General features: G+C 46.2%; 1 protein-coding gene across 5 annotated transcripts in view; it reads left to right on the top strand.

Moving 5' to 3' along the window:
• ADAMTS16 (ADAM metallopeptidase with thrombospondin type 1 motif 16) overlaps positions 1–20586 on the top strand; it is a 360296-nt gene that overhangs the window by 134879 nt on the left and 204831 nt on the right. For all 5 annotated transcript variants that reach the window (XR_011855812.1, XR_011855811.1, XM_072152917.1 and 2 more), the window contains exon 9: positions 343–480. Coding sequence is in view for 3 of the 5 variants with exons in the window: in XM_072152917.1 (XP_072009018.1) it covers positions 343–480 (138 nt within the window). In the remaining 2 variants the exon portion in view is untranslated. The remainder of the gene's footprint in view (positions 1–342; positions 481–20586) is intronic.

The following is a 20586-nucleotide window of genomic DNA, read 5'->3' as shown; positions in this document are numbered from 1 at the left end:
CGCGCACTTGTCCGCGGTCTGCATAGACTATCTATGCAGAGTCGGCGGCTGCGCGGACTTGGCTCCAAAGCTTGAGGAATTGCAAGTTTTTTTTCATTGCCTCCTGAAAGACTTAATAAAATATAATTATTTGATTATAAGTACCCTAAATGGACACCACCAAAAAGTACAGTTTCACACAAATAATTAAACCTCAACCAACTACAATGATGGAAAAATAAGCATGGGCTTTTAGAATACTATATTCCTAAAAAGTGCTACATCCTGAAGGAAAAACGGTCTTTGTGGGGGGTACATCCAACCGATGTAAAGCAATTCACTTATTTCTATGTTGTTTTCCAGTTTTGGGATGGTCCACGATGGAGAGGGAAATGAGTGTAAGAAGTCAGAAGGCAACATAATGTCTCCAACATTGGCAGGACATAATGGGGTTTTCTCGTGGTCTCCCTGTAGCCGACAGTACTTGTATACATTTTTGAGGTATTGTTATGTTTTTCATTTCTCTTTTCCATGATGTTGATGATACATTGCATTGAAAAAATGTGTCCAATGTGCCCATTGGTTTGAAGCCTGAGTCCATTTAGGGTATGTTGGCATGACATTTTCTAGCCTGCCGCTGCTGCCACTGCCTCTGCATGCCGTCCCCTATAGTGTCAGGGTCAATTATTGGATGTTTTAGATGCTATCTAGCCTCATTCGGTCACTCTGTCATGGCCATGCTGTTGCCCATAATTTTAGCATAATGGTGCGATTAAGCAGCCTCAGAGGCATACATGCATGCTGCCCCTGCTGTTTCCTGTCCATTTCCGTGGTCCTGGGCGGGGTGAGACACCACCTGCTGATGAGGGAGCAGGGGAACGCCGCAGAGCTACACTCCCTAGGTTCATGTCTCAAGTTACTGGGACTCGTGGTAGAGCACTGTTGAGGCCAGAACAATGCAAACAGGTGATGTCGTGGATTGCGGACAATGCTTCTAGCCATTTGTCCACCAGTCAGTCTTCCACGCAGTCCACCCATGTCACCGAAATCAGCACTCCTCCAGCTCCTCCACCTCAGCCTCCTTCCCCCCAGTCTGCCCCCTGCCAGGAAAATTTGGCATTTGAACCGGCATACTCTGAGGAACTGTTTTCTGGACCCTTCCCAGAATCACAAACCACTTGTCCAGTTGCTGCTGAGCTCTTTTCCGATGCCCAGGTTTTCCCTCCGGTCGCAGTCTGTGGGTGATGATGACATTGTTGACGTAGTGGAAGAAGTGTGTAAAGAGGTGTCGGACGATGAAGAGACACGGTTGTCAGACAGTGGTGAAGTTGTTGTCAGGGCAGGAAGTCCGAGGGGGGAGCAGACTGAGGGATCGGAGGATGATGAGGTGACAGACTCAAGCTGAGTTGATAGGCCGGGTGAACACAGTGCTTCTGAGACGGAGGAGAGTCCTCGATGACAACAAGTTGGAAGAAGCAATGGTGGGGCCAGACGGAGAGGCAGGGCCAGAGCTGGTGCATCAGCGCCAAATGTTTCACGTAGTGAAGCTCCCATGGCGAGGGCTAGATTTTCGGAAGTCTGGAGGTTCTTTAAAGAAACACCGGATGACCGACGGACTGTGGTGTGCAACCTGTGCCACACCAGGATCAGCAGGGGTTCCACCACTACCAGCTTAACCACCACCAGTATGCGCAGGCATATGAATGCTAAACACCCCACTCAATGGAACCAAGGCCGTTCACCTACGGCCGGGCACACCACTGCTCCTACCCCTGTCTCATCTGCTGCCTCTGCTGGTCAGCCCCCGGCCCAGGACCCCGGCCCAAACACCTCCCGTGCGAAAACCACACCTTCGCCTCCACAATCCTCCACAGCATCCACCAGTGTCTCCATGCACAGCGTTCAGCTCTCCATACCCCATACGCTGGAGCGCAAGAGGAAGTACAGTGCAAAAACTCTCTGGCCAGCATGAAGTCAGAAGCTTTGCGCTTGTCACAAGAGACGGGGAAAGAAGATTCCCTTGTTGATAGCCAAAGCACACTCAGGTCTGTTTCTCAGCGCATATCGGAGGAGGATGAGGAGGAAGAGGAGAAGAATGTTGGCGAGACAGAAAAGGGTAGCATTGCTCAGACCTTCACTGTTCAGCGTGTATGGGCAGAAGAAGAGGAGTTGGATGAGGAGGAGATGGACAGTCAGGCCAGTAAGGGGAGTGAATTCTTGCGAGTTGGGCGCAAATGGCAGATTTCATGCTAGGCTGCCTATCCTGTGACCCTCGTGTTCAAAGAATTTATTCCAGCACCGATTACTGGGTATTCACTCTTCTGGATCCACGGTACAAGCAAAATCTTTACACTCATCCCTGGAGAGGAAAGGAGTGTGAAAATGCATGAGCAGGCCCTGGTGCACAAGCTGAAACAGTATTTCCCTTCTGACAGCGCTAGCGGCAGAGAGCGTACTTCTGCGGGACAAGTAGCGAGGGAGAGTAGGCGAGCAGACAGCTTGTCCAGCACTGGCAGGGGTACGCTTTACAAGGCCTTTGCCAGTTTTATGTCACCACAAGACACTGTCACCTGTCCCCAGTCTCGGCAGAGTAGGGCTGATCTTTACAGAAAGATGGTGAGGGAGTACGTAGCTGACCATACCATCATCCTAAATGATCACACAGCTCCCTACAACTACTGGGTTTCAAAGCTGGACATGTGGCACGAACTGGTGCTGTACGCCTTGGAGGTCTTGCCTGCCCTGCCACTAGCGTGTTGTCTGAGCGGGTTTTCAGTGCAGCTGGTGGCATCATCACTGATAAGCGTACACGCCTGTCAACTGACAGCGCTGACAGGCTGACGCTTATCAAGATGAATAAAGCCTGGATTTCTCAGGATTTCCATTCTCCACCAGGTTAAAGAAGCTCAACCTGAATAATGTATGCGCTCCTCCTCCTCATTTTCCTCCTTCTCCTCCTCTTTGTACACTAAAGCAGAGGACACTGGCTATTTTTTGCCAGGGCCAACTGGCTCTAGCTATAGTACTCTATGTATTTAATTTTTCTGGAGGGCCACCTACCCGGTCCTCTGTTTTAAACAATTTTTGGGAGTGCCACATACAGGCACTATCCAAATTAAATTGTCTCCATAGCAGCCTCCACACGTCGTCTTTATAGCTGCCTCCACACATTGTCCACGAGCCGAGAGACAGGGTCTTGGATCCAATTAACATAGTTTTAACTGCAGCACCTTTAATCTACTACTACTTTACTGCCTCCATACATCGTCCCCTTATCAAACGAGCTGTGTCAGGCAGAATTTTCAGGTGTTTCACCAGATACATAATGAAACTCGGCCCATCTGTCGCCGCCATGCTGGAGACCTGAAGTTGCAATCATAGCAGTGCAATATGGATGCCCCATACTGTCGCTCTTAATCATGGAACCATTTACGAAAAAACTATTAAAAATAGAACCGCTATGCTATTCCATTATTCCTAGGTGAAATATTCAAACGACCCCGCCTGCTTTGAAAATTATAATTTTTTCAAAGTAAACGCTTCTGGCCCCCAGGCCCATTTTTGGTGGAGAGGAGCCGAGAGACAGGGGCTTGGACAGGCGAAAGCTCGCCTGGCAGCGTACCGCCAGCTCCATCCCAAGATTAGGCAGCCTCAGAGGCATCCATGCATACTGCCCCTGCTGTTTCCTGTCCATTTTGCCTCCATGATCCCAAGATTAGGCAGCCTCAGAGGCATCCATGCATACTGCCCCTGCTGTTTCCTGTCCATTTTGCCTCCATGATCCTCCACAGCCTCCACCAATGTCTCCATGCGCAACTTTCAACTCTCTATACCCCAGACGCTGGAGCACAAGAGGATATACAGCACATCATCCCCTTATCAAACGAACTGTGTCAGGCAGAATTTTCAGGTGTTTCACCAGATACATAATGGAACTGGGCCCATCTGTCGCCGCCATGCTGGAGACCTGAAGTTGCAATCATAGCAGCAATATGGATGCCCCATACTGTCACTCTTAATCATGGAAGTCGTCTCCATGGCTGCCTCCACATGTCATCTCCTTATCAAACGAGCTGTGTCAGGCTCATTTTTCTGGTGTTTCACCAGATACGTTATGGAACTTGGTCACTATGTTGCCACCATGCTGTTTTATCGAATAAATATACCGTCAACCTTTTTTTGACATAGGAAATCATTTCAGCGCTTCTTGCTCACCTCCTTTGGTTCCTCTCTGCCACCCATTGGTTTGAAGCCTGAGTCCATTTAGGGTATGTTGGCATGACACTCACTAGCCTGCCGCTGCTGCCGCTGCCTCTGCATGCCGTACCCTATAGTGTCCGGGTCAATTATTGCATGTTTTAGATGCTATCTAGCCTCATTCGGTCACTCTGTCATGGCCATGCTGTTGCCCATAATTTTGGCATAATGGTGCGATTAAGCAGCCTCAGGGGCATCCATGCATGCTGCTCCTGCTGTTTCCTGTCCATTTCCGTGGTGTTTCCATCCTTTTCTGAGGTTCCCAGGTGTTTGGCCAAGCTTCCCTGTGCAGAGCCTTGGTCCCCTTGAAAAATGCTCGAGTCTCCCATTGACTTCAATGGGGTTCGTTATTCGAGACGAGCACTCGAGTATCGGGAAAAGTTCGTCTCGAATAACGAGCACCCGAGCATTTTAGTGCTCACTCATCTCTAGTTATGATACATTGGGGCACATGTATCATAAGTCTAGTTTTTTCCATTTGTTTTTGAGACTTTTCTTGGCTTTCCTGCTGGTCAGATATATCTTAGCGGTTTTTCTTTCTTGATACATGTGGCGTTTAGTCTGTAGTGACTTTTTAAAACAAAAGTTGCAAACTGTTTCCCAGCTAATTTCTACGCCTGGTCAGGGTCAGCCGTAAATTTTCTCAAAAATGTTTTTTTTTTTTAAGTTGCAACTTTTACTACTGGATAAAGCTGATAAGTCAGAGAACACTGCAGAAAATGAAACAATGGCGCAAAAAAAGTTGCGAATGAGCATAAGAACCATCAAAAGTCTCAAAAATTAAAGAAAAAGGCAAGCCAGAAGTTTGATACATGTCCCCCATTGTTCAGAGACTAACATTTGTTATATTTTTTTATTGAATCCCCTTTCTCCAATGTTCCCAGGATCTTTAAACTGCCAGTTCAATGACTGGAATATTTTCTTGAAGTATTTGATTGTTTTATAGTGCCTCTTAAAAGTCTCTCTTTATGCCCATTTGCTTAGTGACAGGGAGGATATTGTGCCTGCTATGTTTTTCGCTACAGGAGCACTATCAAATTATCATTTTACAAAATAGTAAGCTGGGTAAACTCCTGTTTTCCTGGAAATGTAAGTTCCCCAAAACAAATCAGTTAAACCAGTGTGCACATTACATAGTGATTTTCAACTGCTTAAGTATAAATCAAGTAACACAATAAATGGAGTACTACAAAGGAACACTAGCTAGCAAAGACTCCATATAACATTGGATCTGTGCTTGTGCATGCATCTAAGACAATTTTTATATAGTCGAGGGAATGATAGGAGCTAAAACAGCAATAACACAGAGTAACATTGTAAAGTAAGGGGTTAAAATGATATTTATTGTGTTAACATCAGTAGGGGATTGAAATGTGAGAATTTTCTTTCGTGGGAAAACCCCTTTAAGGCATCCTCCTTAATAATCACTATTGGTGGTCTTCTGGTAATGCTGAACATCAATATCCACCACAGCAGCCCTATCTGACATTATCCACCTCAACCTCAGGTTCAGTATCCACCTCAACCTCAGGTTCAGTATCCCCTACAACCTCAGGTTCAGTAACCACCACGACCTCAGGTTCAGTAACCACCACGACCTCAGGTTCAGTATTCTGGTCCCTCATAAAAAAGAAGGTTCTGGTCCTTCAACATCTAGTTTCCTTAAAAAGGATATTTGTTTTATTTTTCTGAAACAACCCTATGTTTAGCCTTAGTTGACAGTTTTTTCTGAATATGAAATCCATGGTAGTTATTTGCTTATAATTCAAAAAATTACATACACCTAAAAACTTGCCCTTGGAATTTATGAGGTCTTTACTTTTATTGAAAAAGCCTTTTGATAACATACTATTTTTCTTCTCTTAACAACATTTTTTTTTTTTTCAAAACAAAAACAAATTGTAAGCGTGCAACCTACGGTACATCATAGTATCATAGTATCATAGTATATAAGGCTGGAAGGAGACGCAAGTCCATCAAGTCCAACCTTTAAGAATTAAATAAATGTTTTATCCCCATAACCCGTGATATTTTTTCTCTCCAGAAAGGCATCCAGGCCTCTCTTGAACATGTACATAGAGTCCGCCATAACAACCTCCTGCGGCAGAGAGTTCCACAGTCTCACTGCTCGTACAGTAAAGAATAGAGATGAGCGAACACTAAAATGCTCGGGTACTCGTTATTCGAGACGAACTTTTCCCGATGCTCGAGTGCTCGTCTCGAATAACGAACCCCATTGAAGTCAATGGGAGACTCGAGCATTTTTCAAGGGGACCAAGGCTCTGCACAGGGAAGCTTGGCCAAACACCTGGGAACCTCAGAAAAGGATGGAAACACCACGGAAATGGACAGGAAACAGCAGGGGCAGCATGCATGGATGCCTCTGAGGCTGCCTAATCGCACCATTATGCCAAAATTATGGGCAACAGCATGGCCATGACAGAGTGACAGAATGAAGCTAGATAGCATCTAAAACATCCAATAATTGACCCTGACACTATAGGGGACGGCATGCAGAGGCAGCGGCAGCAGGCTAGAGAGTGTCATGGCGACATACCCTAAATGGACTCAGGCTTCAAACCAATGGGTGGCAGAGAGGAACCAAAGGAGGTGAGCAAGAAGCGCTCAAATAATATCGGTACATGATAAAAGTTTGCCAGTATATTTTGTGGATTACACAGCAGGGTGGCGACAAAGTTAACATGGAAGCCATGAAAACAACCCAAAATTCTGCCTGACACAGCTCGTTTGATAAGGGGACCATGTATGGAGGCAGTGAACTAGTAGTAGATTAAAGGTGCTGCAGTTAAAACTATGTTAGTTGGATCTTGGCATGGAGCTGGCGCTCCGCTGCCAGGCGAGCTTTCGCCAATCCAAGCCCCTGTCTATAGGCTACTCCCCAAACAGCACTTCTAAGAACCTTTTGTATAAGATCAAGTGTAGTAGCGTTCTTATAAGTTTAGGATATGGCGGGTGAGGGGAATGTAAACAGATGCGCAAGAAGCGCTGAAATAATATCCCTAAATGGTAAAAGTTTGCAAGTATATTTTGTGGATTACACAGCAGGGTGGCGACAAAGTTAACAACTTTGATGTGGAATGCCCTGTAATAGCTCTTGGGCGGTGTGCCTTTTATCGCCTAGGCTCAGCAGTTTCAGCACCGCCTGCTGTCGCTTAGCGACGGCACTGCTGCTGTGCCTAGAGCTACCGACTGATGGCGCCATGCCCACGGATGGTAATTCGGAGGAGGAGGAGGTGGAGGAGGGGTGGGAGGAGGTATAGTAGGCCTTTGAGACCTGGACCGAGGTAGGCCCCGCAATTCTCTGCGTCGGCAGTATATGACCAGCCCCAGGGTCAGACTCGGTCCCAGCCTGCACCAAGTTAAGTGTAGTAGCGTTCTTATAAGTTTGGGATATGGCGGGTGAGGGGAATGTAAACAGATGCGCAAGAAGCGCATGATGCGCATGGAGCTGGCGTTCCGCTGCCAGGCGAGCTTTCGCCAATCCAAGCCCCTGTCTCTAGGCTACTCCCCAAACAGCACTTCTAAGAACCTTTTGTATAAGATCAAGTGTAGTAGCGTTCTTATAAGTTTAGGATATGCCGGGTGAGGGGAATGTAAACAGATGCGCAAGAAGCGCTGAAATAATATCCCTAAATGGTAAAAGTTTGCCAGTATATTTTGTGGATAACACAGCAGGGTGGCGACAAAGTTAACAACTTTGATGTGGAATCCATGAAAACAACCCAAATTTCTGCCTGACACACCTCGTTTGATAAAGGGACGATGTATGGAGGCAGCTATATGGACGACTTTTGGAGGTAGCAATGGAGACAACGTGTGGAGGCTGCTATGGAGACAATTTAATTTGGATAGTGCCTGTATGTGGCAGTCCCAAACATTTTTCAAACCAGAGGAGCAGGTAGGTGGCCCTCCAGTAAAATGGGATAGATTGAGTGCCTGTATGTGGCAGTCCCAAAAATTCTTCAAACCAGAGGAGCAGGTAGGTGGCCCTCCAGTAAAATGGAATAGATTGAGTGCCTGTATGTGGCAGTCCCAAAAATTGTTCAAACCAGAGGAGCAGGTAGGTGGCCCTGCAGTAAAATGGAATAGATTGAGTGCCTGTATGTGGCAGTCCCAAAAATTGTTCAAACCAGAGGAGCAGGTAGGTGGCCCTGCAGTAAAATGGAATAGATTGAGTGCCTGTATGTGGCAGTCCCAAAAATGTTTCAAACCAGAGGAGCAGGTAGGTGGCCCTCCAGTAAAATGGAATAGATTGAGTGCCTGTATGTGGCAGTCCCAAAAATTGTTCAAACCAGAGGAGCAGGTAGGTGGCCCTGCAGTAAAATGGAATAGATTGAGTGCCTGTATGTGGCAGTCCCAAAAATTGTTCAAACCAGAGGAGCAGGTAGGTGGCCCTGCAGTAAAATGGAATAGATTGAGTGCCTGTATGTGGCAGTCCCAAAAATGTTTCAAACCAGAGGAGCAGGTAGGTGGCCCTCCAGTAAAATGGAATAGATTGAGTGCCTGTATGTGGCAGTCCCAAAAATTTTTTTAAAACAGAGGACCGGGTAGGTGGCCCTCCAGAAAAATGGAATAGATTGAGTGCCTGTATGTGGCACTCACAAAAATTGTTTCAAACAGAGGACCGGGTAGGTGGCCCTCCAGAAAAATTAAATGCATGAAGTACTATAGCAAGAGCCAGTGGGCCCTGTCACAAAATAGCCATTTTCCTCTGCTTTACTGTACAAAGAGGAGGAGAAGGAGGAAAATGAGGAGGAGGAGGAGGAGTGGATCAATTATTCAGGTTGAGCTTCCTTCACCTGGTGGAGATTGGAAATTCTGAGAAATCCAGCCTTTATTCATTTTAATAAGCGTCAGCCTGTCAGCGCTGTCAGTCGACAGGCGTGTACGCTTATCGGTGATGATGCCACCAGCTGCACTGAAAACCCGCTCGGACAAGACGCTAGCGGCAGGGCAGGCAAGAACCTCCAAGGCGTACAGCGCCAGTTCGTGCCACATGTCCAGCTTTGAAACCCAGTAGTTGTAGGGAGCTGTGTGATCATTTAGGACGATGGTATGGTCAGCTACGTACTCCCTCACCATCTTTCTGTAAAGATCAGCCCTACTCTGCCGAGACTGGGGACAGGTGACAGTGTCTTGCTGGGGTGACATAAAGCTGGCAAAAGCCTTGTAAAGCGTACCCTTGCCAGTGCTGGACAAGCTGCCTGCTCGCCTACTCTCCCTCGCTACTTGTCCCGCAGAACTACGCACTCTGCCGCTAGCGCTGTCAGAAGGGAAATACTGTTTCAGCTTGTGCACCAGGGCCTGCTGGTATTCATGCATTCTCACACTCCTTTCCTCTCCAGGGATGAGAGTGGGAAGATTTTGCTTGTACCGTGGGTCCAGGAGAGTGAACACCCAGTAATCGGTGCTGGAATAAATTCTTTGAACGCGAGGGTCACGGGATAGGCAGCCTAGCATGAAATCTGCCATATGCGCCAGAGTACCAACGCGTAAGAATTCACTCCCCTCACTGGCCTGACTGTCCATTTCCTCCTCCTCCAACTCCTCCAACTCCTCTTCTTCTGCCCATACACGCTGAACAGTGAAGGACTCAACAATGGTCCCCTCTTGTGTCTCGCCAACATTCTCCTCCTCTTCCTCCTCATCCTCCTCCACCTCCACCTCCTCCGATATGCGCTGAGAAACAGACCTCAGGGTGCTTTGGCTATCAACAAGGGAATATTCTTCCCCCGTCTCTTGTGACGAGCGCAAAGCTTCCGACTTCATGCTGACCAGAGAGTTTTTCAACAGGCCAAGCAGCGGGATGGTGAGGCTGATGATGGCGGCATCACCACTGACCATCTGTGTTGACTCCTCAAAGTTACTCAGCACCTGACAGATATCAGACATCCACGTCCACTCCTCATTGTAGACTTGAGGAAGCTGACTGACCTGACTACCAGTTCTGGTGGAAGTTGACATCTGGCAGTCTACAATCGCTCTGCGCTGCTGGTAAACTCTGGATAACATGGTCAGTGTTGAATTCCACCTCGTGGGCACGTCGCACAACAGTCGGTGAGCGGGCAGTTGGAGGCGGCGCTGCGCTGCCCTGAGAGTGGCAGCATCTGGGCTGGACTTCCTGAAATGCGCACAGATGCGGCGCACCTTCGTGAGCAAATCAGACAGATTGGGGTATGTCTTGAGGAAACGCTGCACTATCAGATTTAACACATGGGCCAGGCATGGCACATGTGTCAGTCTGCCGAGTTGCAGAGCCGCCACCAGGTTACGGCCGTTGTCACACACAACCATTCCCGGCTTGAGGTTCAGCGGTGCCAGCCACAGATCAGTCTGCGCCGTGATGCCCTGTAATAGCTCTTGGGCGGTGTGCCTTTTGTCGCCTAGGCTCAGCAGTTTGAGCACCGCCTGCTGTCGCTTAGCGACGGCACTGCTGCTGTGCCTAGAGCTACCGACTGATGGCGCCGTGCCCACGGATGGTAGTTCGGAGGAGGAGGTGGAGGAGGGGTGGGAGGAGGAGGAGGCATAGTAGGCCTGAAACACCTGGACCGAGGTAGGCCCCGCAATCCTCGGCGTCGGCAGTATATGAGCAGCCCCAGGGTCAGACTCGGTCCCAGCCTCCACCAAGTTAACCCAATGTGCCGTCAGCGATATATAGTGGCCCTGCCCGGCAGCACTCGTCCACGTGTCCGTGGTCAGGTGGACCTTGTCAGAAACGGCGTTGGTCAGGGCACGGATGATGTTGTCTGACACGTGCTGGTGCAGGGCTGGGACGGCACATCGGAAAAAGTAGTGGCGGCTGGGGACCGAATACCGAGGGGCGGCCGCCGCCATGAGGTTGCGAAAGGCCTCGGTCTCTACTAGCCTATAGGGCAGCATCTCCAGGCTAAGCAATCTGGAGATGTGCACATTAAGGGCTTGGGCGTGCGGGTGGGTTGCACTATATTTGCGTTTCCGCTCCAGCGTCTGGGGTATGGAGAGCTGAACGCTGGTGGATGCTGTGGAGGATCGTGGAGGCGACGATGGGGTTTTTGTGCCAGGGTCCTGGGCAGGGGGCTGACTAGCAGCTGACACAGGGGAAGGAGCAGTGGTGTGCACGGCCGGAGGTGAACGGGCTTGTTGCCACTGAGTGGGGTGCTTAGCATTCATATGCCTGCGCATACTGGTGGTAGTTAAGCTAGTAGTGGTGGAACCCCTGCTGAGCCTGGTTTGGCAAATGTTGCACACCACAGTCCGTCGGTCATCCGGTGTTTCCTTAAAGAACCTCCACACTTCTGAAGATCTAGCCCTCGCCGCAAGAGCCCTCACCACGGGAGCTTCACTAGTTGACAGTGGCGCTGATGCACCAGCTCTGGCCCTGCCTCTCCGTCTGGCCCCACCACTGCCTCTTCCAACCTGTTCAGGTCGAGGACTCTCCTCCGTCTCAGAAGCACTGTGTTCACCCGGCCTCTCAACCCAGCTTGGGTCTGTCACCTCATCATCCTCCGATCCCTCAGTCTGCTCCCCCCTCGGACTTCCTGCCCTGACAACAACTTCCCCACTGTCTGACAACCGTGTCTCCTCATCGTCGGACACCTCTTTACACACTTCCACTACGTCAAGAAGGTCATCATCACCCACAGACTGTGACTGGTGGAAAACCTGGGCATCGGAAAATTGCTCAGCAGCAACCGGACAAGTGGTTTGTGACTGTGGGAAGGGTCCAGAAAACAGTTCCTCAGAGTATGCCGGTTCAAATGCCAAATTTTCCTGGGAGGGGGCAGACTGGGGGGGAGGAGGCTGAGGTGCAGGAGCTGGAGGAGTGGGGATTTCGGTGACATGGGTGGACTGCGTGGAAGACTGACTGGTGGTGGACAAATTGCTTGAAGCATTGTCAGCAATCCACGACATCACCTGTTCGCACTGTTCTGGCCTCAACAGTGCTCTACCACGAGTCCCAGTAACTTCAGACATGAACCTAGGGAGTGTAGCTCTGCGGCGTTCCCCTGCTCCCTCATCAGCAGGTGGTGTCTCACCCCGCCCAGGACCACGGCCTCTGACCCCTGCAGTAGTTGGACGCCCACGTCCCCGCCCTCGTCCTCTACCCCTAGCCCTCGGGTTAAACATTTTTAAAATGAGAGTTATAACTTTTTTTTTTTTTTTACTTCTTTTTGTTTTTTTTTGTGTTTTTTTGTGTTTTTTTGTGTTTTTTGTTTTTTTTTGAGTTTTTAAAACCAAACAATCCTATCCTATTGCTATGGCTATTTTCTAGCCAAGTATCAAAGGAAGCACACTACTATGCCAGATGAGATGACACTGAGTTAGTGCCTAATAGAAATCCAACCCCTACTGAATTTTGCCACTTCGGCCTTTGCTATGGATATGTGCGCCACTAAGCGCAGAACACAGCGGTCGCAAGTCTCACTACAAATTGCTCAGAATTGGCAAGTACATGCACTGCAGAAACTACAGCCACCAGCAGATCAACCAGAAATCAAATATATAGAACGCTACTGTAGGCTTCAAGAAGCTGTTTGTATTCTCCTATGGCTATTTTCTAGCCAAGTATCAAAGGAAGCACACTACTATGCCAGATGAGATGACACTGAGTTATTGCCTAATAGAAATCCAACCCCTACTGAATTTTGCCACTTCGGCCTTTGCTATGGATATGTGCGCCACTAAGCGCAGAACACAGCGGTCGCAAGTCTCACTACAAATTGCTCAGAATTGGCAAGTACATGCACTGCAGAAACTACAGCCACCAGCAGATCAACCAGAAATCAAATATATAGAACGCTACTGTAGGCTTCAAGAAGCTGTTTGTATTCTCCTATGGCTATTTTCTAGCCAAGTATCAAAGGAAGCACACTACTATGCCAGATGAGATGACACTGAGTTATTGCCTAATAGAAATCCAACCCCTACTGAATTTTGCCACTTCGGCCTTTGCTATGGATATGTGCGCCACTAAGCGCAGAACACAGCGGTCGCAAGTCTCACTACAAATTGCTCAGAATTGGCAAGTACATGCACTGCAGAAACTACAGCCACCAGCAGATCAACCAGAAATCAAATATATAGAACGCTACTGTAGGCTTCAAGAAGCTGTTTGTATTCTCCTATGGCTATTTTCTAGCCAAGTATCAAAGGAAGCACACTACTATGCCAGATGAGATGACACTGAGTTATTGCCTAATATAAATCCAACCCCTACTGAATTTTGCCACTTCGGCCTTTGCTATGGATATGTGCGCCACTAAGCGCAGAACACAGCGGTCGCAAGTCTCACTACAAATTGCTCAGAATTGGCAAGTACATGCACTGCAGAAACTACAGCCACCAGCAGATCAACCAGAAATCAAATATATAGAACGCTACTGTAGGCTTCAAGAAGCTGTTTGTATTCTCCTATGGCTATTTTCTAGCCAAGTATCAAAGGAAGCACACTACTATGCCAGATGAGATGACACTGAGTTATTGCCTAATAGAAATCCAACCCCTACTGAATTTTGCCACTTCGGCCTTTGCTATGGATATGTGCGCCACTAAGCGCAGAACACAGCGGTCGCAAGTCTCACTACAAATTGCTCAGAATTGGCAAGTACATGCACTGCAGAAACTACAGCCACCAGCAGATCAACCAGAAATCAAATATATAGAACGCTACTGTAGGCTTCAAGAAGCTGTTTGTATTCTCCTATGGCTATTTTCTAGCCAAGTATCAAAGGAAGCACACTACTATGCCAGATGAGATGACACTGAGTTATTGCCTAATAGAAATCCAACCCCTACTGAATTTTGCCACTTCGGCCTTTGCTATGGATATGTGCGCCACTAAGCGCAGAACACAGCGGTCGCAAGTCTCACTACAAATTGCTCAGAATTGGCAAGTACATGCACTGCAGAAACTACAGCCACCAGCAGATCAACCAGAAATCAAATATATAGAACGCTACTGTAGGCTTCAAGAAGCTGTTTGTATTCTCCTATGGCTATTTTCTAGCCAAGTATCAAAGGAAGCACACTACTATGCCAGATGAGATGACACTGAGTTATTGCCTAATAGAAATCCAACCCCTACTGAATTTTGCCACTTCGGCCTTTGCTATGGATATGTGCGCCACTAAGCGCAGAACACAGCGGTCGCAAGTCTCACTACAAATTGCTCAGAATTGGCAAGTACATGCACTGCAGAAACTACAGCCACCAGCAGATCAACCAGAAATCAAATATATAGAACGCTACTGTAGGCTTCAAGAAGCTGTTTGTATTCTCCTATGGCTATTTTCTAGCCAAGTATCAAAGGAAGCACACTACTATGCCAGATGAGATGACACTGAGTTATTGCCTAATAGAAATCCAACCCCTACTGAATTTTGCCACTTCGGCCTTTGCTATGGATATGTGCGCCACTAAGCGCAGAACACAGCGGTCGCAAGTCTCACTACAAATTGCTCAGAATTGGCAAGTACATGCACTGCAGAAACTACAGCCACCAGCAGATCAACCAGAAATCAAATATATAGAACGCTACTGTAGGCTTCAAGAAGCTGTTTGTATTCTCCTATGGCTATTTTCTAGCCAAGTATCAAAGGAAGCACACTACTATGCCAGATGAGATGACACTGAGTTATTGCCTAATAGAAATCCAACCCCTACTGAATTTTCCCACTTCGGTCTTTGCTATGGATATGTGTGCCACTAAGAGCTAAACACAACGGTAGCAAGTCCCCCTGCTAATTCCTCACAAAATGGTAAAAGATGCAAATTAAAATAAAAAAAGTAGAACGTTATTGTAGCCCTAAGAAGGGCTGTTGGGTTCTTTGAGAATCACTCCTGCCTAACAGTAAGCTAATAGAACACCCTAACGCTTTCCCTGACCAGCAGCAGCTCTCTCCCTAGCGGCATCCAGAGACAGAATGATCCGAGCAGCGCGGCCAGCGGCTAGTCTATCCCAGGGTCACCTGATCTGGCCAGCCAACCACTGCTATCGACGTGTAAGGGTACCACGTCATGCTGGGTGGAGTGCAGAGTCTCCTGGCTTGTGATTGGCTCTGTTTCTGGCCGCCAAAAAGCAAAACGGCGGGAGCTGCCATTTTCTCGAGCGGGCGAAGTATTCGTCCGAGTAACGAGCAGTTTCGAGTACCCTAATGCTCGACCGAGCATCAAGCTCGGACGAGCATGTTCGCTCATCTCTAGTAAAGAACCTTTGTCTATGTTGATGGTAGAATCGCCTCTCCTCTAGGCGTAGAGGATCCCTGAGAATGTGCCATTAATGACGATCCTCTGTTTTCTATCACTAAGCCATTTACTTACCCACATACACAGATTTTCTCCTATTCCCAGCAGTCTCATTTTATATATCAACCTTTTATGTGGCACGGTGTCAAATGCCTTTGAGAAGTCCAGATATACAACATCCACAGCGTCCCCCAGATCCAGTCTTGAACTTACCTCCTCGTAGAAACCAATCAGATTAGTCTGACAGGACCGATCTCTCATAAATCCATGCTGACGCTGGGTTATAAGGTTGTGCACAGTGAGATACTCCAGGATAGCATCTCTGATAAACCCCTCAAATATTTTCCCCACCACAGCAGTTAGACTCACGGGTCTGTAGTTTCCAGGATCACTATTTGATCCTTTTTTGTATATTGGTACCACATTTGCTATGCGCCATTCCTGTGGAACATAACCAGTCCTAAGTGAATCTTCAAATATTAAAAATAACGGTCTGTCTATCACCATACATAATTCATGCAGAACCCGGGGGTGTATGCCATCTGGCCCAGGTGATTTATCTATCTTAGTGGTTGCGAGGCGGCGCCGTACCTCTTCCTGGGTTAAACTGTTGACATTATAAAAAGAATTAACATTATTCCTCATTGTGTCTTCCACCAGGGGATTTTCCTGGGTAAAGACAGTTGAGAAGGCGACATTCAGTAGATTGGCCCTTTCCTCATCTCCTTCCACCATGACCCCCATGTTATTTCTAAGGGGACCCACACTCTCTGTTTTTAGTTTCTTATCATTTATATACTTGAAAAATAATTTGGGATTATTTTTGCTCTCCCTGGCAATATTTCTCTCAGTCTCTATTTTTGCGGCCTTTATCTGCTTTTTACAGGATTTATTTTTCTCTCTATAATCCTGTAATGCCTCATCACTACCTTCACGTTTTAGCACCTTAAACGCTTTATCTTTCTCGCTTATTGCTTTCCTTACAAGACTAGTTAGCTACATAGGGTTTTTCTTGTTCCTTTTATGCTTTTTCCCATAAGGTATGTGTTTCTCACAGGACTTTTTCAGAATATATGAGAAAAAGTCCCATTTTTGGGGGGGGGGCTTTTGTCTTTGAGAACATTATCCCAGTCTATGCCTTTAAGGTCTTCCCTTAGTTGCTGAAAATTTGCCCTCCTGAAGTTTAGAGTGTTGGTTGCCCCTTCACTAACGCTTTTAGTAAAGCGTAATACAAAATCAATGATATTATGATCACTATTCCCCAGGTTCCCCCCAACCTGTAGTTTTGATATTCTATCAGGTCTGTTGGTAAGGATAAGGTCCAGCAGTGCCCCCCCTCTTGTTGGCTCCAGGACTAGTTGCGACAGGTAATTGTCTTTTGTTGTTGACAAGAACCTGCTGCCTTTGAAGGACCTGCAGGTTTCTGCCCCCCAGTCAATATCTGGGTAATTGAAGTCCCCCATGATAAGTACTTCACCATGCTTTGAAGCCGCATCCATTTCACTTATCAGCATTTCCTCTGTTGTCTCCATTATATTTGGAGCCTTATAACAAACCCCTAGTAATATTTTATTATTCTTTTTCCCTCCCCTTATCTCCACCCATAGGGACTCCACATTTGCGTTACTGATGTCATCTCGCAGGACGGGCTTGAGGCAAGAACTCACATATAAACAAACCCCTCCACCTTTTTTATTTATACGATCCTTTCTAAAAAGACTATAACCATCTATAGTAACAGCCCAGTCATAGCTACTGTCCAGCCATGTCTCGCTGATACCCACTATATCATATTTCCGCTCCAACATCAAGAGTTCCAGTTCCTCCATTTTGTTTGTGAGGCTTCTGGCATTTGTGAACATACACTTTATAAGGTTTTCCCTGTCCGTATTCCTTTTGTCCTTATTCCCCAATCTCATTCCAGCCCCCCTTCCTCCCCCATGGACTATGACTCTTCCCAGCTCTCTATGTACACTGTCTATTTGCCCTGCACAAGTGTAGTTGCCCTCCCCCCAGGTCTCTAGTTTAAACACTCCTCCAACCTTCTAGCCATTTTTTCCCCTAAAACAGCGGCCCCCTCCCCATTGAGGTGCAGCCCATCCCTACTGTAGATTTGTAGGATTAGTAATCCAGTAAGGTGGTGCACTCAGAGTGGAGTTAGCATATAGATTTTAATAAAAGTCTAAAAACACAACGCGTTTCGGGGTCCAAGAAACCCCTTTATCAAGTGAACAGAGACTAAGAAGGTACATAAAAAACATATAGGGTAGAGAAGTCAAAATTTAGAAAAAACATTTCGTTTAGTTCAATGAGCATATGTTCGTGAACATGTAAGAAATAGATCTATATACAATAAAATATGTCAAAATCTTATATATAAGACAATATTTAAATACATGAATAAATAAATAAATATATGTAAACATATGAAAGATAAAAAGTATAAAGATAAAAAGTATAAATGCATAAATCTGTATAAATTTATGTTTATATACGGAGGGTGTACCTTTCGAATAAGCGGCATTTACATTAGGGGGTGACCAGCTATGAGGGGTCTTTTTGGGCTTACCTATAATGAAGAGAAGATTCGGGTGCTCCGATCTCTTTAAAGACGTGGCGGGGTATGTCGGCTTTTATCTCCTTATGTCGGGGAGCGTCTCGTGCCATAATTTCTTGTGCGCATGCGCAGGTGATCCTGGTAACCAAAAAGATGTCGGCCAGGGAGGTTGCGACAGATAATTGGGCGCATGCATGCAGAAGGTTCGTGTATGAGCGGTATTGTCGACCGCAGAGGTGGCGACAAATATTGGGCGCATGCGCGCAGAAGGTTCACGTCTGGACGGTATTAGGGTATGAACGGGGGATCATAAATAGCACTGGACAATCAGTAGGAAGGTCAGATTTAAACTATCGCTGTGTTTTTGTTAGATGGGGTTTTTTTTTTAAAAGTCAGCTTTAAAGATATTTTCAAAAGAATGCATAAAATGGGTATATGAATGGGAACTGATTGCTGGGATGCTTGAATGGGACGATAATAGATTAAATGTAGCACAGGTTAATGTGGAGAGGGGAATGAAGGAGATTGTCGAATGATATTATAAATGGTGTTAAAAATTGCTACTTTCTAGGGTTTCATTCAGACCATTAGGGACTAGGCTGTTCATCTTAAAAATCCAATACATTTCCCTTTGGCAGAGTTTATTGTATCTACTGTTTCCAGGTGGAACCTGTTCTATGGGGGTAACAGTAAAAGATGAAAAATCGTTTTGATGATACAAGTGCCCGTGTCTAGAGACACTATGTTTCAAGAACCCATTTGTAACATTACTGCGATGTTTATTGATCCTTGCATTTAATTGTTGGATTGTGCGTCCAATATATTGTAGCCCACATGGACATTCAAGCATGTAGATCACGAAAGTAGACGCACAGTTTAGGAAGGAGTTGATGTTAAACGTTTCGTTTGTGGTATTACATTTGAAATGTTTGGCCCGATGGCTTATATTCAGGCAACATTTACAACTGGGTTGGCCACATTTGTAGCTCCCAATGGATTTGGAAGGGAAAGTGTTAATAGTTTTTTTGTCGTTGGTATTCCGGAGCTTGCTTGGGGCTAGAATATTTTTTAGGGTTTGGGACCTTCTATAGGTAATGATGGGTTGGGTGGAGATTTGAGGTTTTAGGTAGGCATCGTCCAACAGAATAGGCCAATGCTTCTCAAGGATTCTTCTTAGGTATTGATGGTTATCATTGTAGGTGGTAATAAAATTCAGCTTGCGGTTCTTGTGTGGTGTATGTTCCGATGAAGGCTTTTTTCGGGAGACAAGGCAGTCTTTTTGTGACAGTTGCTCAGCCCTTTTGAAGGCTGTTGTGACAATTTTGTTAGGAAACTTTTTATCCTTAAATCTATTGATAAGTGTTTTGCTTTGAGCTTGGAAACTCTTGGTCTCAGAGCAGTTTTTTCTTATCCTTCTAAACTGGCTAAACGGGATATTCTTTTTCCATTTGTAATGATGTGAGCTGTTAAAATGTAGAAAACTATTACTATCGACCTTCTTAAAGAAGGTCTCGGTGGTGATTCTATTGTTTTCTATTTGAAGATATAGGTCAAGAAATTCTATTTTTGTTTTTGATGTTGATTGTGTGAATGTGAGACCCCAGTCGTTCTGATTGATAGTGGTTACGAAGGATTGTATATCTTCCTCAGTTCCTTTCCAAATCAACAGGAGGTCATCTATATACCTCTTGTAGTATATAATGTTGTTGCACCATTTTGGGTTGTTCATGATGAACTCGAACTCGAATTCACCCATATATAGGTTGGCGAAACTCGGGGCGAATTTTGTGCCCATTGCTGTACCCCTTTCGTGATCTACATGCTTGAATGTCCATGTGGGCTACAATATATTGGACGCACAATCCAACAATTAAATGCAAGGATCAATAAACATCGCAGTAATGTTACAAATGGGTTCTTGAAACATAGTGTCTCTAGACACGGGCACTTGTATCATCAAAACGATTTTTCATCTTTTACTGTTACCCCCATAGAACAGGTTCCACCTGGAAACAGTAGATACAATAAACTCTGCCAAAGGGAAATGTATTGGATTTTTAAGATGAACAGCCTAGTCCCTAATGGTCTGAATGAAACCCTAGAAAGTAGCAATTTTTAACACCATTTATAATATCATTCGACAATCTCCTTCATTCCCCTCTCCACATTAACCTGTGCTATATTTAATCTATTATCGTCCCATTCAAGCATCCCAGCAATCAGTTCCCATTCATATACCCATTTTATGCATTCTTTTGAAAATATCTTTAAAGCTGACTTTTTTAAAAAAAAACCCATCTAACAAAAACACAGCGATAGTTTAAATCTGACCTTCCTACTGATTGTCCAGTGCTATTTATGATCCCCCGTTCATACCCTAATACCGTCCAGACGTGAACCTTCTGCGCGCATGCGCCCAATATTTGTCGCCACCTCTGCGGTCGACAATACCGCTCATACACGAACCTTCTGCATGCATGCGCCCAATTATCTGTCGCAACCTCCCTGGCCGACATCTTTTTGGTTACCAGGATCACCTGCGCATGCGC

This window comes from Engystomops pustulosus, chromosome 5 (genome assembly GCF_040894005.1).
Source record: "Engystomops pustulosus chromosome 5, aEngPut4.maternal, whole genome shotgun sequence".
NCBI lineage: Eukaryota > Metazoa > Chordata > Amphibia > Anura > Leptodactylidae > Engystomops > Engystomops pustulosus.
This window is presented reverse-complemented; position numbering and strand designations above follow the sequence as displayed.